This window comes from Lepisma saccharinum, chromosome 5 (genome assembly GCF_977018435.1).
Source record: "Lepisma saccharinum chromosome 5, izLepSacc3.1, whole genome shotgun sequence".
In the NCBI taxonomy this organism is placed as follows: Eukaryota; Metazoa; Arthropoda; class Insecta; order Zygentoma; family Lepismatidae; genus Lepisma; species Lepisma saccharinum.
In genome coordinates, this window is record NC_139233.1 from 101,041,585 (window position 1) to 101,061,793 (window position 20,209).

Genomic DNA, 20,209 nt, shown 5'->3' on the forward strand with positions numbered 1-20,209 from the left:
GGTCTATTGTGGGGCCACAGGGGCATGCCAGTGGCCAATTTTTTTTTAATTTAATTTTCTTCTTCTTCCTTTTACACTCATTAATGGCAGGCACAATGTATAAATTTTGCCTCCGCTAATAGCCATGTCTTTAAGAAAGAAAACAAAACTGATTTAATCTATCTACAAAAATTAGTTCTCAAGCTACGTTTACACAAATAAAAAGCATGTTTGTAAAAATGTCTCATCCCCAGAGAGTTTACCCTCGCACAAGGCTCTATCCACAAAAGATTAAATATGGCTATGAAGAGGGGCCAGATTGCAACCAACAGGTATATATTCTGTGACTTTGTTGATATGGTTTCGTGAAGCAAAGGCATACAGGTTGTACAAACTCCACACATCTTTCATTATTGTTTCTAGGAAATACTTTGCTCAGCTGGTGTGATATCTGAAGTTGCTATGTAATTATTATTATTGATAGTTTCTGCTGCAAGGAAGCTTTCAGACCAAAGTGACAAACAACAAATAATGTGTGGCATGAGGGCTTCACAATGAAGTAACACAGTTTTCACCCTGTAAAAAAGCATTCTCTGTACCCATGGACATTGGAAGGGGGGCAAACCGGTGCGTCAACCCTCCTGGAAATTGACACAGTTCATTTCCAGTTACAAAAAAGCAGAACTTGTGTTATTTTATTGTTAATAACAGAAATAAAGTTCAGTTAGTATTCAAACAGAATAACTAAAGTAAAAACTGCATTAGATAAAAAAAACAAGTGAAAAATACAGGAACCAAGTTGTATGTTTTTTCATATTGTACCATTAAACTTTTGAGTTGTATGTGACAGGTCAAAAACATAACTTTATATCTAAAATTTCCACCAAAATTTTAAACCTTTTGCTTGAATGATATGCAAAAGTTAATGACAAAACATTACACTAACTTACGAAAAGTGAGAAAATAATGAAAAGGCACTTAGTTGTGCTGGATATTCACTCATTCAGTGCGAGTAGAAAGTCCTGCCAAAGATATAATAATAATAAATAATTTGGAATTAAAGTGGTTAATTCTTATTAGACTATATTTGTTATTACTGTGTAAACATGACAATAATAATAATAATTAGATCTACTACTGAAGCTTTATCAAAGGCTGGAGTCCCCCAACAAAAATTTCTGGTGACGCCCATGACTGTGCATGCACAAACACCAGACCAAGACAACACAATGTTACGAGGGTTGCTGGAAAAGTTTCTGCAAACTACCACCAACAATGGCGCTAGTGTTCCCCTATTATAAAAATCGGAATAATATACCTTTTTTATGTTTAAATTATCTTTGATTGTTTGTCTAAGCCTATTTGTTTATTTTTCACAGCTGTTTGAAGAAGTAGTTTCGTGTGAGAAATGAAAATTTCTCATGAACACTTTCAGGCAATGAGTATTTTTTTTTTTATTTCAAATCTAGTTTAACACCGAAACAATACATCGAGCGACTTCATTTGGCCTTTGTGGATGTAGCACCATCCAATAGGACTGTGTACAATTGGTTTTCCGAATTCCAGCGTGGTCCCACATTTCTCAGTGATGAATTTTGTGAAGGTCGTTCATTCACGTCTGTTGTTGCAAGTAATGTTGATGCTGAGTGAAATGATTGAGAGAGATCGGCATGTGATATACCGTGAGATTCAGGCATCCTTGAACATTGACATGAAAGCAATACATACGATTTTGCATGGTCATCTGAACGTATGGAAACATACAAGCCGTTGGATGCCACACAACTTGACTGAAGCTCAAAAACAGGCTTGTGTAAATTGGTGTAAAGAAATGCTCAAAAAATTCAACCAAGGCAAGTCAAATTTGGTGTACTACATCGTTACAGGGGACGAAAATTGGATCTATTCATATGAACCCAAAACTAAACAGCAATCCACTGTTTGGGTGTTTCAAAGTGAGCTGAAACCAACAAACATTGTTCATTCGAGGAGTGCTGCCAAGCAAATGATTGCTTGTTTCTTCGGTTTTACCGGACATGTGGTAACAATAGCTTTAGAAGATCGAAGGACTGTAAATGCTGAGTGGTATACAACAATTTGTTTGCCAGAGGTCATCAATGAATTGCATAAAACAAACCCAAATCGTCGCATTATTCTTCACCACAACAACGCTAGTTCCCACTCAGCACACCAAACTGTTGATTTTTTGTCCAGTAAAAATGTCGAATTAATGACTCACTGTCCGTACTCACCTGATTTATAACCTAATGACATCTTTTCGTTCCCACACATGAAAAATAAGATGTGTGGTGAGCGACTTGTGTCGCCTGAAGCAGCTGTTGACGCATTCCGAACGGCGGTTTCTGAGGTATCAGCTTCAGGGTGGAAAAAATGTTTTCAAAATTGGTTTGAGCGTATGCAAAAGTGTATTGAGTTTAAGGGTAAATATTTTGAAAAACAATAAAGCAATTCCCAGAATTTCACATCTTTTTTCATATTGATTGCAGAAACTTTTCCAGCAGCCCTCATATTGAGAAAGCAGCCCAATCTGAGTGGCATCCAAGGCACAAGTGGCATGAGCAGTTTGTTGTGTCACTTTCGTGTGAAAGGTTGCATTTATTCATGAAGGTTTGTTTCCAAGTGACAAACGTCACCTGTCAGTTCGGTCTGATAGCTTCCTATAGAAGAACAATTAGTGATATAAAAATTAGTTGCAGACACTTCTGCCACTAACTCTTGTAGTTTAATGCTGTTCTTTTGTTACTTACAAGAACTCAGTAAGATTTTTCGCTGAGGTAGGGAAATGAAGGCCAACACCAAGCTATGACTTATTCTGCATGCAGACAAAAGCAAAACAAGGAACCAACAGTACTCCTGCTTTATTTTGTCGTTGTCCCATTCTCTTCTCCAGCTTCCTTCGGAGGTCCTCTGCCTGTGTATCCTCTCCTGGTCTATGCGGTTTCTCTCTTCTCTCCATGCATCGTATTCGGGATGGCTGTCTGATCTGTGATAGCTTCCTCTTCCTCTGTCCTGAAATCAATGCAAATAAACATTAAAAATCAACGAAGAGCCAAGATCCACCAAGCAGCTTTTCATGTTAATATCTATCTACTAGAGTGCTGCAATGAGGGCTCTTTGCGCGAAGTGTCTAATAGTAGAACGGATGACGCTACATAGCATAATGAATTGAGAGCTTTCTTGCTTGAGTAAATAACACTCCAACAGGCAAAATGATCAGTATATACTCGAAACCCAGTAGTTCACGTACAACCATAATTTGTCTGTGGTAGTGGGCCTGAAATATGGATTGTGAAGTGAAATTGAAACTTAAGTGAACATAGTCATCATCTAGATGTCAAAATGTAGTTTAGTCTATCTTACCAATATATGAAAATGAATAGATGATTATGGGCTGAAACTACCAGGGTGGATTTTTGAACATACATTTCTAGAATTACAGTGGAACCCCGATTGTACATTTTTCAGGGGCCTGTAAATAAAAAACATAAAATGCAGGAAACATAAAAAGCAGGAAAGCATAAGGGAGGGATGAAACTCAAGTGTCATTAAGAAAATACTACATAATTGACTTTTAGGTGGTATATTGTGTCAAAAATAATTCAACAATGGTAAAGAAGTATGATTATGAATTTCTAATGGGGGGAAAAAGTAAGACCTGCTGTGAAAATCAGTGGCGGATTAACATGACCCACTTTCGAGTTTAGGGACGATGGATGACTGCTTCTATCTGCCACCTATTAGGTTCAATTTATGCTTCTGATTGTGTGGGATCTTCATTTACTCTGTAAACTGGTAATTAGTTGCTAGTTTAGAAGTATCGGGTAATTGGAGGGGAGGGAGTGATAATTTATAGTTGGACATCAAGGATCTTCATGTATGGTTCACAGTGGAGACATGTAGAATGATTCAGATCCTACTTAAGCTGCATATGTGTCCAGTCCCGATCAGCCCAACTGTATAAAGTGAACTGAAAACAAGCTTCGTCAAGTTACACATTCTTTGATGTCACAATACAGGGAATTGTTATGTGATGGGCCCAGGATTTTGAAAAGGAGGAGTGTTACGTATACTTTTTAATAGTCCTCATTTTGCATCTTTTCCTGCATTTGATTTTTTTTTTCCTGGCTGACTGAAGGGTTCGAAAGCTTTGAAAGCAAGAAAAAGGAGGGAGAACTCGCATTGTCAACAGAACAGGTTTCTGCCAAACTTTAAGACATTGTCACGGCTCGGAAAACATCATTTTCCCACATTGTACTTTCAATATTTGTGGTCCCAATAGAGCAGAATGCTATAAAATTTTCCCAATTTTACTTTTCCCTGCATTTTAAATTTTTCAGTTTGGTCTCCTGAAAAATATAAAATCGAGGTTTCACTGTATCCACTTGAGCATGGGAGACTCCAAAGGGTATGATGGAGAAAAAAGTGGTCCCATGCAGTACTATACTATCTACAGTGTCTACATACAGAATGTCCAAAAAACTGCATACACAATTTGAATGTTAATAACAGAGAAAGTATTCAAGATAACTTGACTAGACTTTTTGTATTTGAAGCTGTAATGAGTACATTGATGTCTGTGAGTTCCATCACAGCCCGCCAGGCGGAAGGTATTTTCTACCTGTGGGGAACTGCGTGTAAGCCGCAAAGCCACTGACACTTGATGACATGTGATATGATATCGGGACTACCTGTGCTTCCCATCCCATAGAAACCATATCTCCTGTTTCAATTTGTAAATCTGTTCTACAGCATTGCAGGTGAAGTATTGCTGCCAATGAACATCCATAACTTAAAGGTATGCATAATAAAATTCAAGTATAATTCCCGATTTTCAAGGTGAACTTTCCAAAAATTCAAGGGTATACAAGCAGATGTTTTCTCTACATCAACGTATTACGAATCTCACCATTAACACATATGCACACACAAATATATTAACTATATAAAGGATCTGTGTGATTCCAATGTATCCAAAAATTCTAAATCAATTCAATTAAACGGTACATATATTTACAATATTTAATTTAAGAAACGGAGTTTACATTTGCAATTCCACATGTTCAGACTCGAAATACATCTTCAAACACAAGTGACGGATGTTACGGGATACACTTATCTACGAAAATTTGTTAATTTTACAAGAACTTCTCTTATCTTGCAATAATCTTTCATCTGTCAGATAGACTGTTCTGCAAAAGGCAATAACAAAGGTAATGGATTTAGGGAATTCAGTTTTATTTTCCTTCCTCGATAAAAATAAAAACTAAACTGTGAAAAACTTACCTCAGAGCATTTATAAATATGTATAAATTCAATGGGACTTGGATTAATACGGCAAAAGTTCAAGAACAATTCCCTGACCCAATAATTCACACAGAATTCCCAGAATTCAAGGAATTCCCGGTGAGCAGCCACCCTGGCATGTGACACAAAACAAGTTCATACTTGCTGTTATTAGTGCTCCTGTTATTAACAGTCAAAGAGCGTAAACACTATTTTGGGACACCCTGTACATTGCGATGCACTTTCTTAACACTCAACACATCAATTCTAATTAGAAGTCAGATTTAGCATATTTTGTTCTTGTGAGCAGATTTGTAGTAAAGGAGGTCATTTCACATTACTGTAATAATTACATCTTAAAGAAACGTATAATATAACAATGCTTCATTCTGTTAATGTAAACATTATACAATCTTCTATGAACATTTCAAAATTATGGTTATTAAATTTATGGAAATATTACATTTTGAATTGTAGGCATTTCATTATTCATAAAATTATAAGTTATTGCCTATTACTAGGCCTTTCTTCCAAACTGCTAGTGTCATTTTGTCTGCACATTCAGGCAGGTTTTAGTGCCTAAAAATCTGGGCTCTGTTCATAATTCATCCACACTATAACAATTAGTCAGGAGAGGTACAAATATGGCATGTTGTTAACAAACTTCCAAATACAATACATGAATTGGTCATTTATTGCCTGTTTTTCTGACCATTATCAACACCAGGAAGGGGTTTCAACTGCTCGATAAAAATCTGTGCTTGTTTCTTCTGCCATGTTTTACACTTGTTACTCTTTCATTCATTACGATACAATTTCCATAATGTTACATGTGGCACCTTCTTTATTTTTTTGAACGCTGATGGCACAAAATATATATTTTTTTTAATTAACCTGTGGTGCAACAGCCTGTAAGGGCCAGGGCCTACCTACTGAATGCCAGCCTCACTACCACCTGCTCAGATGGGAGATCGTTCAACCAGTTACAGGGTGACGTGTGGTCAGCACCATGAACCCCCAGTCTTTGTTGTAGGTTTTCATGACCGGCTTATGCTACTCATTCGTAGCTCCCCAATTTCCTCACGATGATGGGTGGCCATCGTTCCCATACACAGGCCGAAATCTCAGGAGAAAAGTTGTTACCTTCCCCAGGAGGCTCGAACCTGCACACGTCCCATAGCCTGAATCCAAAGCATGACGCCTTAGAAGGCACAGCCATAGTGAGGGACGCCATGAAATAAATGAAAGGTATTAAATTTCACTTTAGTTTTCAACGATTCTTTAAATCAATAATTGAATACAAGCACATTTAAATGTAACAATTTAATAGTTTTTGAGCAAGTACTGTTCATTGATTGATTTATTTGCTTCATTTTACTTTGCTTTTTGTGCCACTTTTGGCTAATTTGCGAAGATGGGGATGAGTGATGAAATTGATGAATGGACACTCACAAACATCCATGTTCAGGCCGGGATTCGGACCTGGAAACCCTGGCGTCGTAGCGCAATGTGCTAACCACTATGCCATGGGGGCCGGTTAAGAGCATGTACTGTTAACTGGCAGCTCATAAAAATGTTACTTAATTTTCAAGGCAGGAAGAATGTACCCAGAGTTGCAAGGAAGGAAGGAATGGACTTAATATATAGCGTGATGGGCCGATGCTAATAAAGTACCAGTAATAAATTTAGCCATTCAATGTAAAATTCAAAATGGTTCATTGACCTCCTTAATAAATGTTTATAACAGATGAACCAAGTTTCTCAAGGCATCTACAATTTTGTAAAAAACAAAATTCCCTGACTATTTCAGGTTTTCCAGATAAAGAATCAAGATTTTCCAAACCCAAACCATTAGGGCAGTTCATGCATTTACACATGTGTGTAAGATCATAACTGCATTTTAGCTAATACTGTGCTTGGAATCCCACTTAACTAGTTCCTAGAATATTCACTTCACATGTAAAAGTGTTAACAACAAGGAAAACTGAACAGAAATTAACTGCTGGAAAGGGGTGAGCTTTTATGTAATACTTGGCACCTAATAACGTATCAGGGTTGCTTCGATTTTTTGATTATGAAATTCCCTGACATTTCCAGGTTTTCCAGTCCAAAAATGAAATCATGTTTATCATCATGATTTTTACTTTTGAACCTTGTTTTTTCAATTAAATATATAATCTGTTAATTATTATGAATTTTCACTTTCACAACAGAAAAAGTTCATACACATAATCTTCATAAACCATACACAATTTTTCATTTTATAGCAGATTTATAGTGTCGTAGAAAATGCTGCTCTTTTGCTTACATTTATAAGTACACCACATACCGAGAATTTTTTGTTGCATATAAGAATTCTATAGGAAATGCCAACAAGACTAAAATCTATAACATAATAGACTATAATCACATCTTCACCCACCTTTCCGATAATTATGATGATATTGTTAATGTACTTCAGTTATCAATCAGAAATCTGGACTGCAAGTTTTACTTTGATATTATTTATAATATCTATTTATTACAGAAATTTGAAGCAACCATAATTTTGGACAAGACTGAAAATCATAAGAACGAAAGAAACAAGTTTCTGAACTGAATATTTTTTGGGAGTGGAATCACAAGAACCGAATCCATAAGTGGAAGTGATCATTTTGCAACTTTTTTCTCTTGCAGACTCCAAAATGCACGTAAATTCCAGACGATCCCTGACATTTCCCTCATTTTTCCCTGACAAGCCAAATTCCCTGACTTTCCCCTCTTTTCTAGATGCATAGCAACCCTGCGTATGGTTCACAAATATGTTTTAAAAAATAAAAAATCCTAACAATTATAGCATAAAAATACATAATTATAGTACAATTTAGTAATAGTATGTGAATGAAGTCTAATTTTTACCAAACACAACCCAAATATTGCAACAAGAAAGTGGAAAATGCCAAAAGCCACTTACTATAGCAGATTTCTACATGAAAATAGTCCAACACATGGCCCCTTTCCTAGGGTATTAAATATACAATTTCTACAGGCAATCAAACTGAAGCATAGTTTGTCCATAACAAATTTAGTTCCCTGCTTGTCCTTTCTTTTCCTATTTGCTCAAACCCCTGACTGGTTTTGCAATGCAAAAGAAGCTGAACATTTAGACATTTACTTAGCACGGAATGGATCTGGTTTGATTTGAGTTTCCACTTCATGGACAGAAGGCTAATTGGGACTGGACCTACAGTTTAAAGTGGGATCCGAACCATCTCCACCGGGTATCAAACGCGACACCCGTGATTACGTTACCACACCATCAGTGAGGCCAGAGTATAAAAAAGAGATTATATGTTTATTTCCATAGAAATTAAAACAAAATTACCTAACTTATAAGATATTTATAGATAAACCAGATCAGAAATTTTATCGCTACACCAATATGTCTATTATCGGTCAATGCCAATAGATTACTGATTAATCTGTCCCATCCTTAATATGTAAGTTAAAGGTAGGTAAAGGTACCCCTGCACACACATGATATGAAGGTATATGGGGTGATGTGGAGGCATAGAGTTCCACATATTCTTGATCTCGGGATAGTTGGGATGAAGTGATCAGCATCACGCCTGGTTGCCTTTACCCCCAGGTACATTGATATGTGACTGGGTGGGGCTCAGAGCCACGCAGAAACAGGAAAATGCCTGAAAAATTTCCCAAGACACTACAAAATAGTAAAACTAGTGTTTTATGACCTCTTTTCAAAATAGGAAGCAGTACCTTTGAAGTTCTATGGCTATCATATGGATACCTATCACCACCCTTTCTATACTGTGTTCTTTCACCACCTCCAAATTGTTTTCTTTCAATGCCTCCAAATTGCTTTCTTTCACCGCCTCCAAATTGCTTTCTTTCACCACCTCCAAATTGCTTTCTTTCACTGCCTCCAAATTCTTTTCTTTCACTGTCTCCAAATTGCTTTCTTTCACCACCTCCAAATTGTGTTCCTTCACTGCCTCCAAATTGTGTTCCTGCACTGCCTCCAAATTGTGTTCTTTCATTGTCTCCAAATTGTGTTCTTTCGCTGCCTCCTGTTCCTCTTGGCTGTGTCCATTTCACATCCCTCTGTCTGTCTGCTAGGAAAGAGAATGGAGGATCAGGAGGGGGTCCGGTTCCCTAAAATACACAACAAACAGAGGGATGAAATCACAAAAGTATACACACAGTCTTCAAGCATTAAATTTGATTTTCAGATTAACTTGCATATCTGAAAATAACAGTGGAATTAACCCCTAATCACAAAAAAAAAAAAAGCCTTACATTTAAAATCACAGTGTTAGTTTAATGAATTAATTAACATTTAAAATAGGGCTGAGCCAGTACAATTGGAATCTACGCCAACACTCTCGCCAATTTTCACTTGATACAACTAAAGTTAGACAGTATTTATAAATTTTAATATACAGGGTTACTACAAATGATCTTCCTGATTTCACACACATGTAAATCACGTTAATGAAACTCAGATACAAAAAGATTATATCAGTGTATCATTACAAGTGTTCAATGTGAGCTCTCTTGGGAACTCCACACATGTAATGAGCCCGAGTTGGTCATTACTTCGCTGTCATATTATTATTATTTAACGAATATTATTATATAATGGCTAATATATTATCTCATGTTTATTATAGTTTCACTTATTTTACAGTTAATAATTCATATATAAGTTCATAAATATTATATTAATGCCTTCAGACAATTTTCCAATATGGCCACCTATATAATCGTTAACTTTATATAATGATATATCTAGAAGTATAAATAGCTGCAAGTTTAAGCAATTTTTATATACTCAACACCAATAGTTTGATTTGCTTGTAAACGTTCTAAAGATTGGCGTAAGTTTCATTTCAATAAGTTTAGTGAAGGCTAAGTTATTAATTTTTAAGTTAAATTTCTCAAATTTATTCATAGTTTCATGTTTTTGGCAGACGCCATTCTTTTCTCTCATTATTTCGAAAGCCATTGTTGATTTGTTTAAATTTATGTGGAATAGAAGATCACGCATTGCGGTTTACATTGTTGCCACCACATATAAAAATTCACTGTGCCAGATGAATGTACATTTTCAATATATTACTGTTCAAACATATACATTATTTTTATCCACTTTCTGGTATTGAAAATTCATAGTGGCTGGTACCACTGAATCAGTGGAGAGGTGTAATTGTTTTCCAGAGAGCCGTTAGCAGTTTTTCTGTGAGATTTTCAGAAACAAGAGTAGCTTTGCGTAGCGGGAAATTACTCTTACGAATGTCACGTTGTAAACGGTCAAAATTGTTTTTTTTATTTTGTATTACGTGATATACGTGCATGAGTGATTCTAATAAACCCAAATTAGAAAACACTGCATTTTTTTTTTCATTTTAAAAGTTTAATACTTGTGGAATACCAGGATTAAGAGAACAAGCACGAGGACCTCACTGGACTTCACAAATGGATAAAAGGGGAAGGAATGCCGTATTTCTGCCCGAATGTAAAACTAAATATGCTGACCAAGGCAGTAATTTATTTTATTAAAAACATAAACTAATGTAACGTTTCAACCTTCTAGCAAGGTCTTCTTCAGACTCTGTATCAAGTACAAAAGTAACCAGATACAACAAAAAGGCATTATATATACACAAACATTACTCCCTCCAGATTATTTACAAAGAATGTGAAAAAGAAGGCAAAATAAATAGCCTATGGAAACAGCTGGAAAAGAATGGCTATGAGAAGCAGGATAGACTGGACATAAACAGAAGAAGTAAGAAAACGGGCAGGGGAGAATTGGAAGAGAAAGAAAAAGAGGAGAGAAGGTTTGGAATAAGGAGTATGGGGAAGACCACAGAAAAGATATGCAAAGTGCTTAGGAAAGCGGGAATTAAAACTTACAGGAAGGGAGGGAGAAGCATCTTAGGAATAGCGAGGAATGCTAACAAGAAAAAGGAAAACAGAGAAGAGGAAGAGGAAGGGATTATCTACGAAGTGAAATGTAAAGAATGTCAGAGTGTGTACATAGGAGAAACGAAAAAAAGACTGAAAGACAGGTTGAAACAACATAGGGATGATGTACGACTTAAGAGAGAGAGAAATGCAATATTTAAACACACGAGAGAAACAGGACATGACATAGAGTGGGATGAGGCTAAGCAGATAGGAAGGGAGAAGAGAATGCTAGTGAGAAAATGGAAGGAAGCCAAGGAAATAGAGAAGAAAGGTGAAGAAGACACAATGAACTGGAATGGGGGACTGAAGTTAAACAAAGAATGGAAGAAGATGTTGGAAAGAGTGGAAAGGACAAGAGAGAAAGAGGAGAGGAGAAGGAAGAAAAATGAAGGGAAAAGAGTGTGAGATTAAAAGTCCAACCACATTCTATATGGAAGTAATTGTGTTTAGCCTTTTAGGTGAAAGTAAAGTTGGCAAGTGAAAGTCATCTGCTAGAAAGTTCAAAACAACTTTCTAAATAATCTGGAGGGAGTAATGTTTGTGTATATATAATGCCTTTTTGTTGTATCTGGTTACTTTTGTACTTGATACAGAGTCTGAAGAAGACCTTGCTAGAAGGTTGAAACGTTACGTTAGTTTATGTTTTTAATAAAATAAATTACTGCCTTGGTCAGCATATTTAGTTTTACATAATCATGGAAACAAGGCTTAATGGTGTTATAATTCTGCCCGAACCGTGGAATGTTACCAGCATGCTCTCCTGAGTTAATAAGGTAAGTTGTACCAGTGAAGTGCAGCACTACGAGGGTGTCACACACATCTAGCTTGTAGTAGAGTTCCTGCCAAACATGCTGTAGCATATCACGATCGATTTCTGCAATGGAATGCAGATCAAGCATGGTCTGTAGAAATGGTGGCTGGTAGACTCTATCTTTAGCAAACCCCCCACAGGAATTAATTGATCATGATATGCTACAGCGTGTTTGGCAGGAACTCTACTACAGGCTAGATGTGTGTTGAGTTACCAATACCAAAGAGGCTCACATTGAACACTTATGAGGTAATGAAATAAAACTTGAAGAGTTACTCTTTACATTGATGTAACTTTTTGTATTTGAGTTTCATTAAACATGATTTACACGTGTCTGAAATCAGGAAATCATTTGTAATAACCATGTATATACTTTCCATTGCAACTATATCAAAGCATTCTATAATTGATTTTCTTCAAAATATTCATAGTTTCACAATAGAGAATATTTTAATCTCAAAATCAATTTCTCCCCACAATGTTGTTCCAAAAATAATGAACATTATGCATTTTGCATATAACTATCAGGGAATATATACTCTATCAATGTGTTGTGTGGCATTTTTGAGGAGTCCGAGACACTTTGACACCACAAAAGTATGAGCAATTAATTCCAGCTGATATTTTCTTATACTCATACAGTAGTAAAGCTCAGCCATAATTTTATGGTGCATTTGTCAAGCTGAATATTCGTTTTAAATAGCATGTTGGCAAATTAGATTAAGCCTAAACAATCCTGGAATGCCTGTTATTTTCACACATGCAGTAAAAGTTCATTCCATAAAACTGTACACTTCTGTTCAGATAAAGTGGCTCATTCTTAAATGGTTCAACACCATAAAGAGTACCACTTTATGCGAACAGAACAGGGTTGGTATTTTGCATAGATTTTTTCGGAAAAAAAAAAAACGGGTCGGTTTTTACAAATAGAACCCAAAAAACCTGGGCAAAACTGGGTTTTATTGGTTTCTTCAGGTTATGTTTGAAAACATATATTTTAAAAATATATTTTTTTTTTCTGGTAGTAATACATCATAACATTAAATTTGTATTGCTTTATACCAAGCATCTCTGTAGCAGGCGATCAAAAACAAGATTCTGCATGACATGGTGACATGAGATGGCTCCACCAATGAGCACGTGAGAGGGAACTGGATTGCGTGGAGGGGCGGTAAGAGATTACAGTTACCAGCCCATGCAGCAGCAGCAGCCACTCAATTGCCTTCTCTTCTCAGATGCTATGCATAGCCTTACTCCAGGGATAGGTCGGACAGGGCACAGTTGACTGTGTGAAAAACTATTTAACATTTCTGTTAACATATTCTGTTGTAAAATATTTGTCCAACAGTTTGATTCTACTGTTCCTGGATGGTGTAAGTTAATTTTGTTGCTTTGTGATCAGTGTCAGGGTTGCATTCTCTGAAAAGGCACATACTTTGGTGTATAGAACGTTCAGACTAGGAGGGGGGGGGGGGGGGTACTTATTACAAGTGAGCTAATAACATTTTATTTTAACAAGAGAAATGCCTACGATGCCACAGGTCCTGGGTTCGAATCCTGGCCTGGGAATGGGTATTATTTTTGTGTCCCTTCATCAATTTCATCATATCATCACTCATTTTCATCTTCGCGATTAGCCAAATGTGGCAGAAAAGAGAAGTAAAATAAACCCAATCAATCAATGAAGACAAATGCACATGTATGTGTTTGTGTGTAAACATACTTGGATGCATCATTATGAACATAACACAATTTTGAGTAGTTATGATGAACACATTAACAAGTAACATAACAAATCAACTTGAAGAGTGCCGGAACCAATCTTCCTAGAAAAAAAGCAATGACTAACTCTTTTACACTGAGACTTTCACTTTTATCAATCAGGTTTGTTGCTTTCTTTCCCCTGAAGTGATACTCAAATTTAAGCATATTAAAGTATGTGTTTTACAAGATGCAGTGCATTTTTAGTAAATACTATACGTGAATATTCCATTCTGAATGTTAGTTTATGAAACAAATTATTTAGTGAATGCAGTGTTGTGCCTCTATTGGGATACAAACACATTTTTTATCTCATTTATTTCATTTCCTTACAAGCTGCCATAGACCATTAAATAATCCCAAATTAATATGCAACAAAATGTTTTAAATCTTCTTCGGTACAGTTTGTTCACAGTTTATCACTGTTGTGTTTTCCCATTATTTTTCTGGATGTTTGAAGCATAAATACCTCCACCGTGAATTAACCATGCCAAGTTATAAGTTTGCCATATTTAATTGTCTGACTGATTTCATCTCATACATCCTCCAAAATATCTGGCTGCTATGAAAATGGCAATTCCCATGGTCTAAACCATTAGTAACACCCAATTTGGTCCCCAACGCACCCCAAACATGCACTATATTTCAAAATATTTATTGTCAAACTATAGCTTGAGTGATATCACAAAATTCTTAAAAGAGTTCTTAACCTCCAAAAATGTAGTTAGTTTAGGCATTTGAAAGTGTCATCAGAATTTGGAATCCAGCTCAGCATATGAAAAATCAATTTTTCATCTACAACCTTGAAATACCTTGAACCAACTCTACTGGAAATTTCTAGTTTACAGTAGACAAATTCTACTGTTTTTAAATGTCTTCTACTGTGTACTGTGAAATGTACTGAAATCTTATTGTAGATCTACTGTACAGCTACTGTACTGTTGTACTGTGCAGTAGGGCTAATGTACTGAAATAACAATGTGAATAATAATGCATAATATGGCTTCAATATATTATAAAATCATTTATTGACTCCAAGAATTCTTGACACCATATTTTCAGTGATTTTGAAGTGCATTGGAAAAACAGTACATGAACTGAAATTGTACTGTTTTTCTAATGAATACTACTGAAGTCAGATATATCTTAATGAATAAGTTATACAGCTCTTTCTTAAGAAATAACTCAACCTTAAAGCAGCTACTAGTTTGAATACATAATCATATCAGTTGATTTTTTTTCAGCTTGGAATTTCCATTGTTATTATATCTGTGTAATATGCAATTGCAGAAAGGAGCCATCTTTTGATCAACTAGTCAACAGTGTTTGCTTCTTTTGGTTTTTCAAGCATTGAGGGTCAGGTCTTCATTTAAACTAATATTTTGCTGTTTTCGTGTGAATATATAAAGAACAATATGTCAATTTAAGTATAAAACAGTATGTTTTTCAATTTTCCACAAGAGTGTTAACCACAATGAAGGTACACACTTAAAAACGTGTTAACTACACTTGATTTTTTTTGTTGTGTGAACGCATTCCTAAGTAGCAAGTTCCACATGCTTTACCATACATTCATTTTAGTTGCTATAAGATTTTTCATTGTATTTTCAGCTGTACTGATAAGAAATTTTTCATTACTGATAATAGTACTGTTTTCATACATCAATATCCTGAACACAATAAAAGATGTTGGTTGTACAGTTATGTTACTGAAAACATTAAGAGTACAGTTCAGCTACTTAAAATAGGAGAAACAGTTGGACTATGAAAAACAGTAGAAAACATTAGAAGTACAGTTGGGCTACTAAAAATAGTAGAAGACAGTAGCATTACAGTTCAGCTACTGAAAACAGTACTTATTTCAACACACTCATTGATCTACTGAAAACAGTAGACAGAATTTTCAGTAGGGAATGCAAATGATTAATTTCAGCTAAAAACCTCAAAATTTGCTGCAGTTATCATGAGAGGAAAGGGGGGGGGTACAGGCAGGGGTGGAAGTCTGGCAACTTCCAGCATTCGGCGAGAAGCTAAATCAGTTACCAGGCGGACAACGTTGCTTGAGGTGGGGTTTAACGTGTAATGGGAGACATGTTTTTATGGTCGTTTTTAGCTTTGAGGTTCATGCTTCGCAATGTGAGAAAGTGAGTTTTTATGCGCACAAAAGGGCAGGTTTAACAAATACTTATTTTAACCATGATTTTTTCCTATCACCTTATTCCTTGTTCTTTTGTGTAAACTGACGTAAGATGAAGTAATTCCGATTGCCAAGAAGTGCACCTGAGGAAGAGACCAGTTGCATCTCGAAAAGTTGTTTTCTATAAAACATATACTCACGAACCATAAGTAAGCACTTTATAGTATTTTTTTAAGTACTTATATAGTTATCGCGATCTCAAAATTGGTGACTTATCCCCACCCTTCCAGAATGCACACTATATTACAGAGTATTTATTAAAAACTTAAAACTCAAGTGATGACATAACATTGCTGAGGCCTGCATTTCTTAAACTACGAAAATGTAACCTAGTAAAATATGAGCATAATTTTAAGATCTCCAAAGACATGTTAAACCAGTCTGCCGTCTGCTATCTTTAAACATAGTGACCAATTTTTCTCAAATACAATGAGTCCAATTCTTCAACTTATCTTGCAACTATAAAAATTGCAACTCATTTTACAAATATTCTTTTAGAAGTTTTACTGCAAAATTGTGGACCAATGGAATCTCTCATACTCTCAAAATGTATTCAAGACAGTAAAAGAATAGAAAAAGAAAGAAAGAAATGTAGAGAATAGCATAGCGCCTACAACATGGGGAAAATCAGTTTTTCATCCACCATCTTGAAACACTTTGTCCAATTTTGCTTAAAAGTTTCATAGCTGCAGAAATAATTTTACCTAAATGATTCTAAATTTACAGCAGTTATCAAGGCCATTAAATAGATGACTTATATGTCTCTGCCCATCTGCCCTAACTCGTGTGCCATATTTTGATAATTTTATTGTCAAATTATACAGCAAGTACATAATGGCTCCTGTAAGTTTCGTAAAATGTTGCATAATTAAATCGGAACACTCTTTAAATGATTTTTCTCATATCTCAAAATAATGGTTTGCTTGCCCATGTAAGATAAATGTTATTTGTCTGGTTAGGAGCTCTCTACCCATGTAAGTCATGTACCTTCATGAACTACCACAATTTCAGTTTATTTCTTTTCTTTTCCTTACTTTCTCTAAGGGTATAGGGTACTCAAGTAAATTCAGTCTATATGTACACTTTCATATTTTGACATTTTCAAACCTTTGAATCGACTATAATTTTGAGCTGTGTGCACGTAGGATGGCAAGCAACCCATTATGATGAGAAATAAGAAAATTATTTGAAAAGTGTTTCGATTTAATTATGCCACAATTTACAACATTTTATTAAACTGTACTCAATTCTCCATTGTAATGCATAAGCATGCACAAATGTATTGTATCAATTGATCATCACAGTTAATACTATGATGAGCCACTATGGCTCCCCCTCCATAGTGAAGTGACTGATAAGGAAGTGACTGATGACCAAAGTGCTACCACATTTCAAAATTATCAGCTTTGTTCAAATATCCAGAGGCCCGCACAAGACCTGGAGTAGACCCGTTCGCGAGACATCGCTCCTGAAATGCCATGCAACCTGCACAACACCCTAGCTTGAGCACTACCTTGTCTGACTATAGAGGAACCGCAAGCAAAAAAACCTGCGCAGAAGCACATCGCGCTGGCGGGTGTGGGAAAGGAAAGGGGGAAGGAACATTCAGGGAGGCCAACTTCAGTGTTGCCAGGCCTATTGATTTCTCGGGAGAATTCCTTAATAAACTATTGCTATGGAACCTCCAGCGGCCTGCTCAAAAACATGATTCCTGCTCATCTTACTTGAACATGGAGGGGAGGGGTAGAGTGGAACTCCACTCAGCTGTGAAAAATGCTGTTTCAACTGTGAAATTATGGCAAACGCTACTCAATTGTGCTAAGACATAATTATTATTACTTTTACTAAATTACTATTTTTAGGTGGCTGTATTTTATCTCACCCCAAAATCTATTTCTATTTTAGTTATTTTACATCGCATTTATGTCTCTACGGGTAAGTACGACAACAAGGATGAATAAAGAAGTGATGAAATGGATGACGTGACACAAACACAGTGAAACGTCCATGCCTTACTAGGTAGAACCTCTAACTACGTAGCGTGGGCAAATTATTTTATACATGTATGTATGTATATATGAACTGGTGAGACCAAGAAGGGAAAAGATTCCACTTTTAGAATAAAATGGGCTTAATACTTTGAATACATATCAGAGCTAAAATAAAGGTTTTAAAAAGAAACCACTTATGGAATATTGTTACTATGTTTATCACGTATAAGTTTGTATTTGTAAGTTTCTTCATCCAGCTTTTAGTTTTGGTTGCTATGAGGGTTTTTTTAATGTCCCGAAAGTAAGATCAATTCCCTAAAATTCACCTGGACGCGCTCCTCCAACCAGATCACCTTCCTGGATGTGGACGTGCACATCGAGGGAGGACACCTGACTACCTCCATCCACATAAAACCCATCAACCACATGCAATACCTACACTTCTCCAGCTCCCACCCGTTCCTCACCAAAAAAGCCATTCCATTCTCTCTGGCCCTCGGGGGACAGCGCCTGAACACTTCACCCACCTCGCGCCAGAATTATAACCTCCGCCTACACCAGGCCCTGGTTAACCGTGGATATCCCTCCATCCTGGTCACCAAGCAACTTTCGAGAGCTGCCTCACGTACCACTACCACCAAGAAACCTGCTGCCACCAACCCACCGGCACTCGTCACCCAATATCATCCCCACCTCAACAAAATCAGGCACACACTGCACTCTCTTCTCCCAATTCTCCACGGTGATCCTGAAACCAAAAACATATTTTCCGACAAACCCAGGGTGGTTTCCAAACGTCCCCCCAACCTCCAAAACATCCTGGTCCACAACACTCCTTCACCACACATCCAACTCCCCCCTGCCCATAAATGCAACCGCCCCAGGTGCAAGACTTGCCCCATCCTCGTTACCTCTCATCTCGCACCCTCCAGGTGCACACGGCCACTGGCAAATTTACCCTCCATCCCAAAGGGACCTGCCATGCCTCAAACCTTATCTACATCCTCACCTGCAACATCTGTGGTGATTTTTACCTGGGGGAAACATCAACGCCCCTCAACCTCCGCATCAATAACCACCGCTCCTCCGCCCACAATCTGGACTTCACTGTCGTCGTCCACACCAACCACCACAACATCAGTTTCAACGACTGCTTCCGGGTAGCGATCATCCACCTCCTACCCCAACCAGCCAACACCTCTGTTCGCAAAAGATGGGAGAGGGCCTATATATCGGCCATGAGTGCAACCACTCCACCTGGCCTGAACAAGGCCACCCAGTAATGCCTATCCCTCACCCACCCTCCCTCCCAACTCATCCTACACACTCACAGTTTACGACGAGCCTGGTGACGAAACAGTGTTTTTTTCGTTCTACGCATCGCTTCTTCTGGCAACTCTGCAGGGCCCCAACTTCCAGTTCCGTCTCTTTCTCCTCACACCGATGATGCTACGAAGTTAGCAAAAATTTTGAATTTTTCTACTGTCCGGTGAGTGTTTCCTTTTACCTTCTTTGATTTATATATATATGAAGACTAAAATTGGTAAGTGTTACAAAAATTCGAACGCTCTTTTCCACGTTAAACTGTGAAATGTGCCATGCTTTATAATGTGGTAAACGTGAAATGTGGCTGGTAGCCTTTGAATTAGTTCAAAGGGCATGTAAAGAGGTCACTAGTGTGAACGTTCTTACGGGCTGATATGCAGAACGATGCAATTTCCCAACACTTTCGCTTTTGGCACTTACAACGTTTAAAAAAAAAAGGTAAAGTGCTCCCCTGTGCATAGCACCATGCCATGAAGGCGTATAGGGGGTGTAGGGGTAACGTTTACCACTTTTATTTATTTATTTATTTATTTATTTAAAGACATGACACTACAGGCAAATGCCCATTTACAGTGTCTTGTATTATAACACTGTTTGGTACACAAAATATGCAATCAGCAGAATTCATAAGGTACAATACTATGATAATATGTGTAACAGTAATATAAAAATTAATATAAGATTAGATATGAAAAAGAAGTATAAAGTAGTAACCTGACAGGTGAGGTTAGAACTTACACATGATAACCAAGAAAATAACCAAGCAAAAACATACGAGATTCACCTTACATATAAACGATGATATATAGATGTAATGATAGTAGTTAGTAATTAGTAAATAACACAAAAAGAAAAAAAATAGGATGG

General features: G+C 36.7%; 1 protein-coding gene across 2 annotated transcripts in view; it reads right to left on the reverse strand.

Annotated features, from left to right (window-relative positions):
• LOC145987950 (uncharacterized) overlaps positions 1-20,209 on the reverse strand; it is a 103,460-nt gene that overhangs the window by 49,415 nt on the left and 33,836 nt on the right. For both annotated transcript variants that reach the window (XM_083122790.1, XM_083122789.1), the window contains 2 exons: positions 9,043-9,438; positions 2,852-3,009 (listed from right to left, as the gene is read on the reverse strand). In XM_083122790.1, the coding sequence (XP_082978916.1) occupies positions 2,852-3,009; positions 9,043-9,438 (554 nt within the window). The remainder of the gene's footprint in view (positions 1-2,851; positions 3,010-9,042; positions 9,439-20,209) is intronic.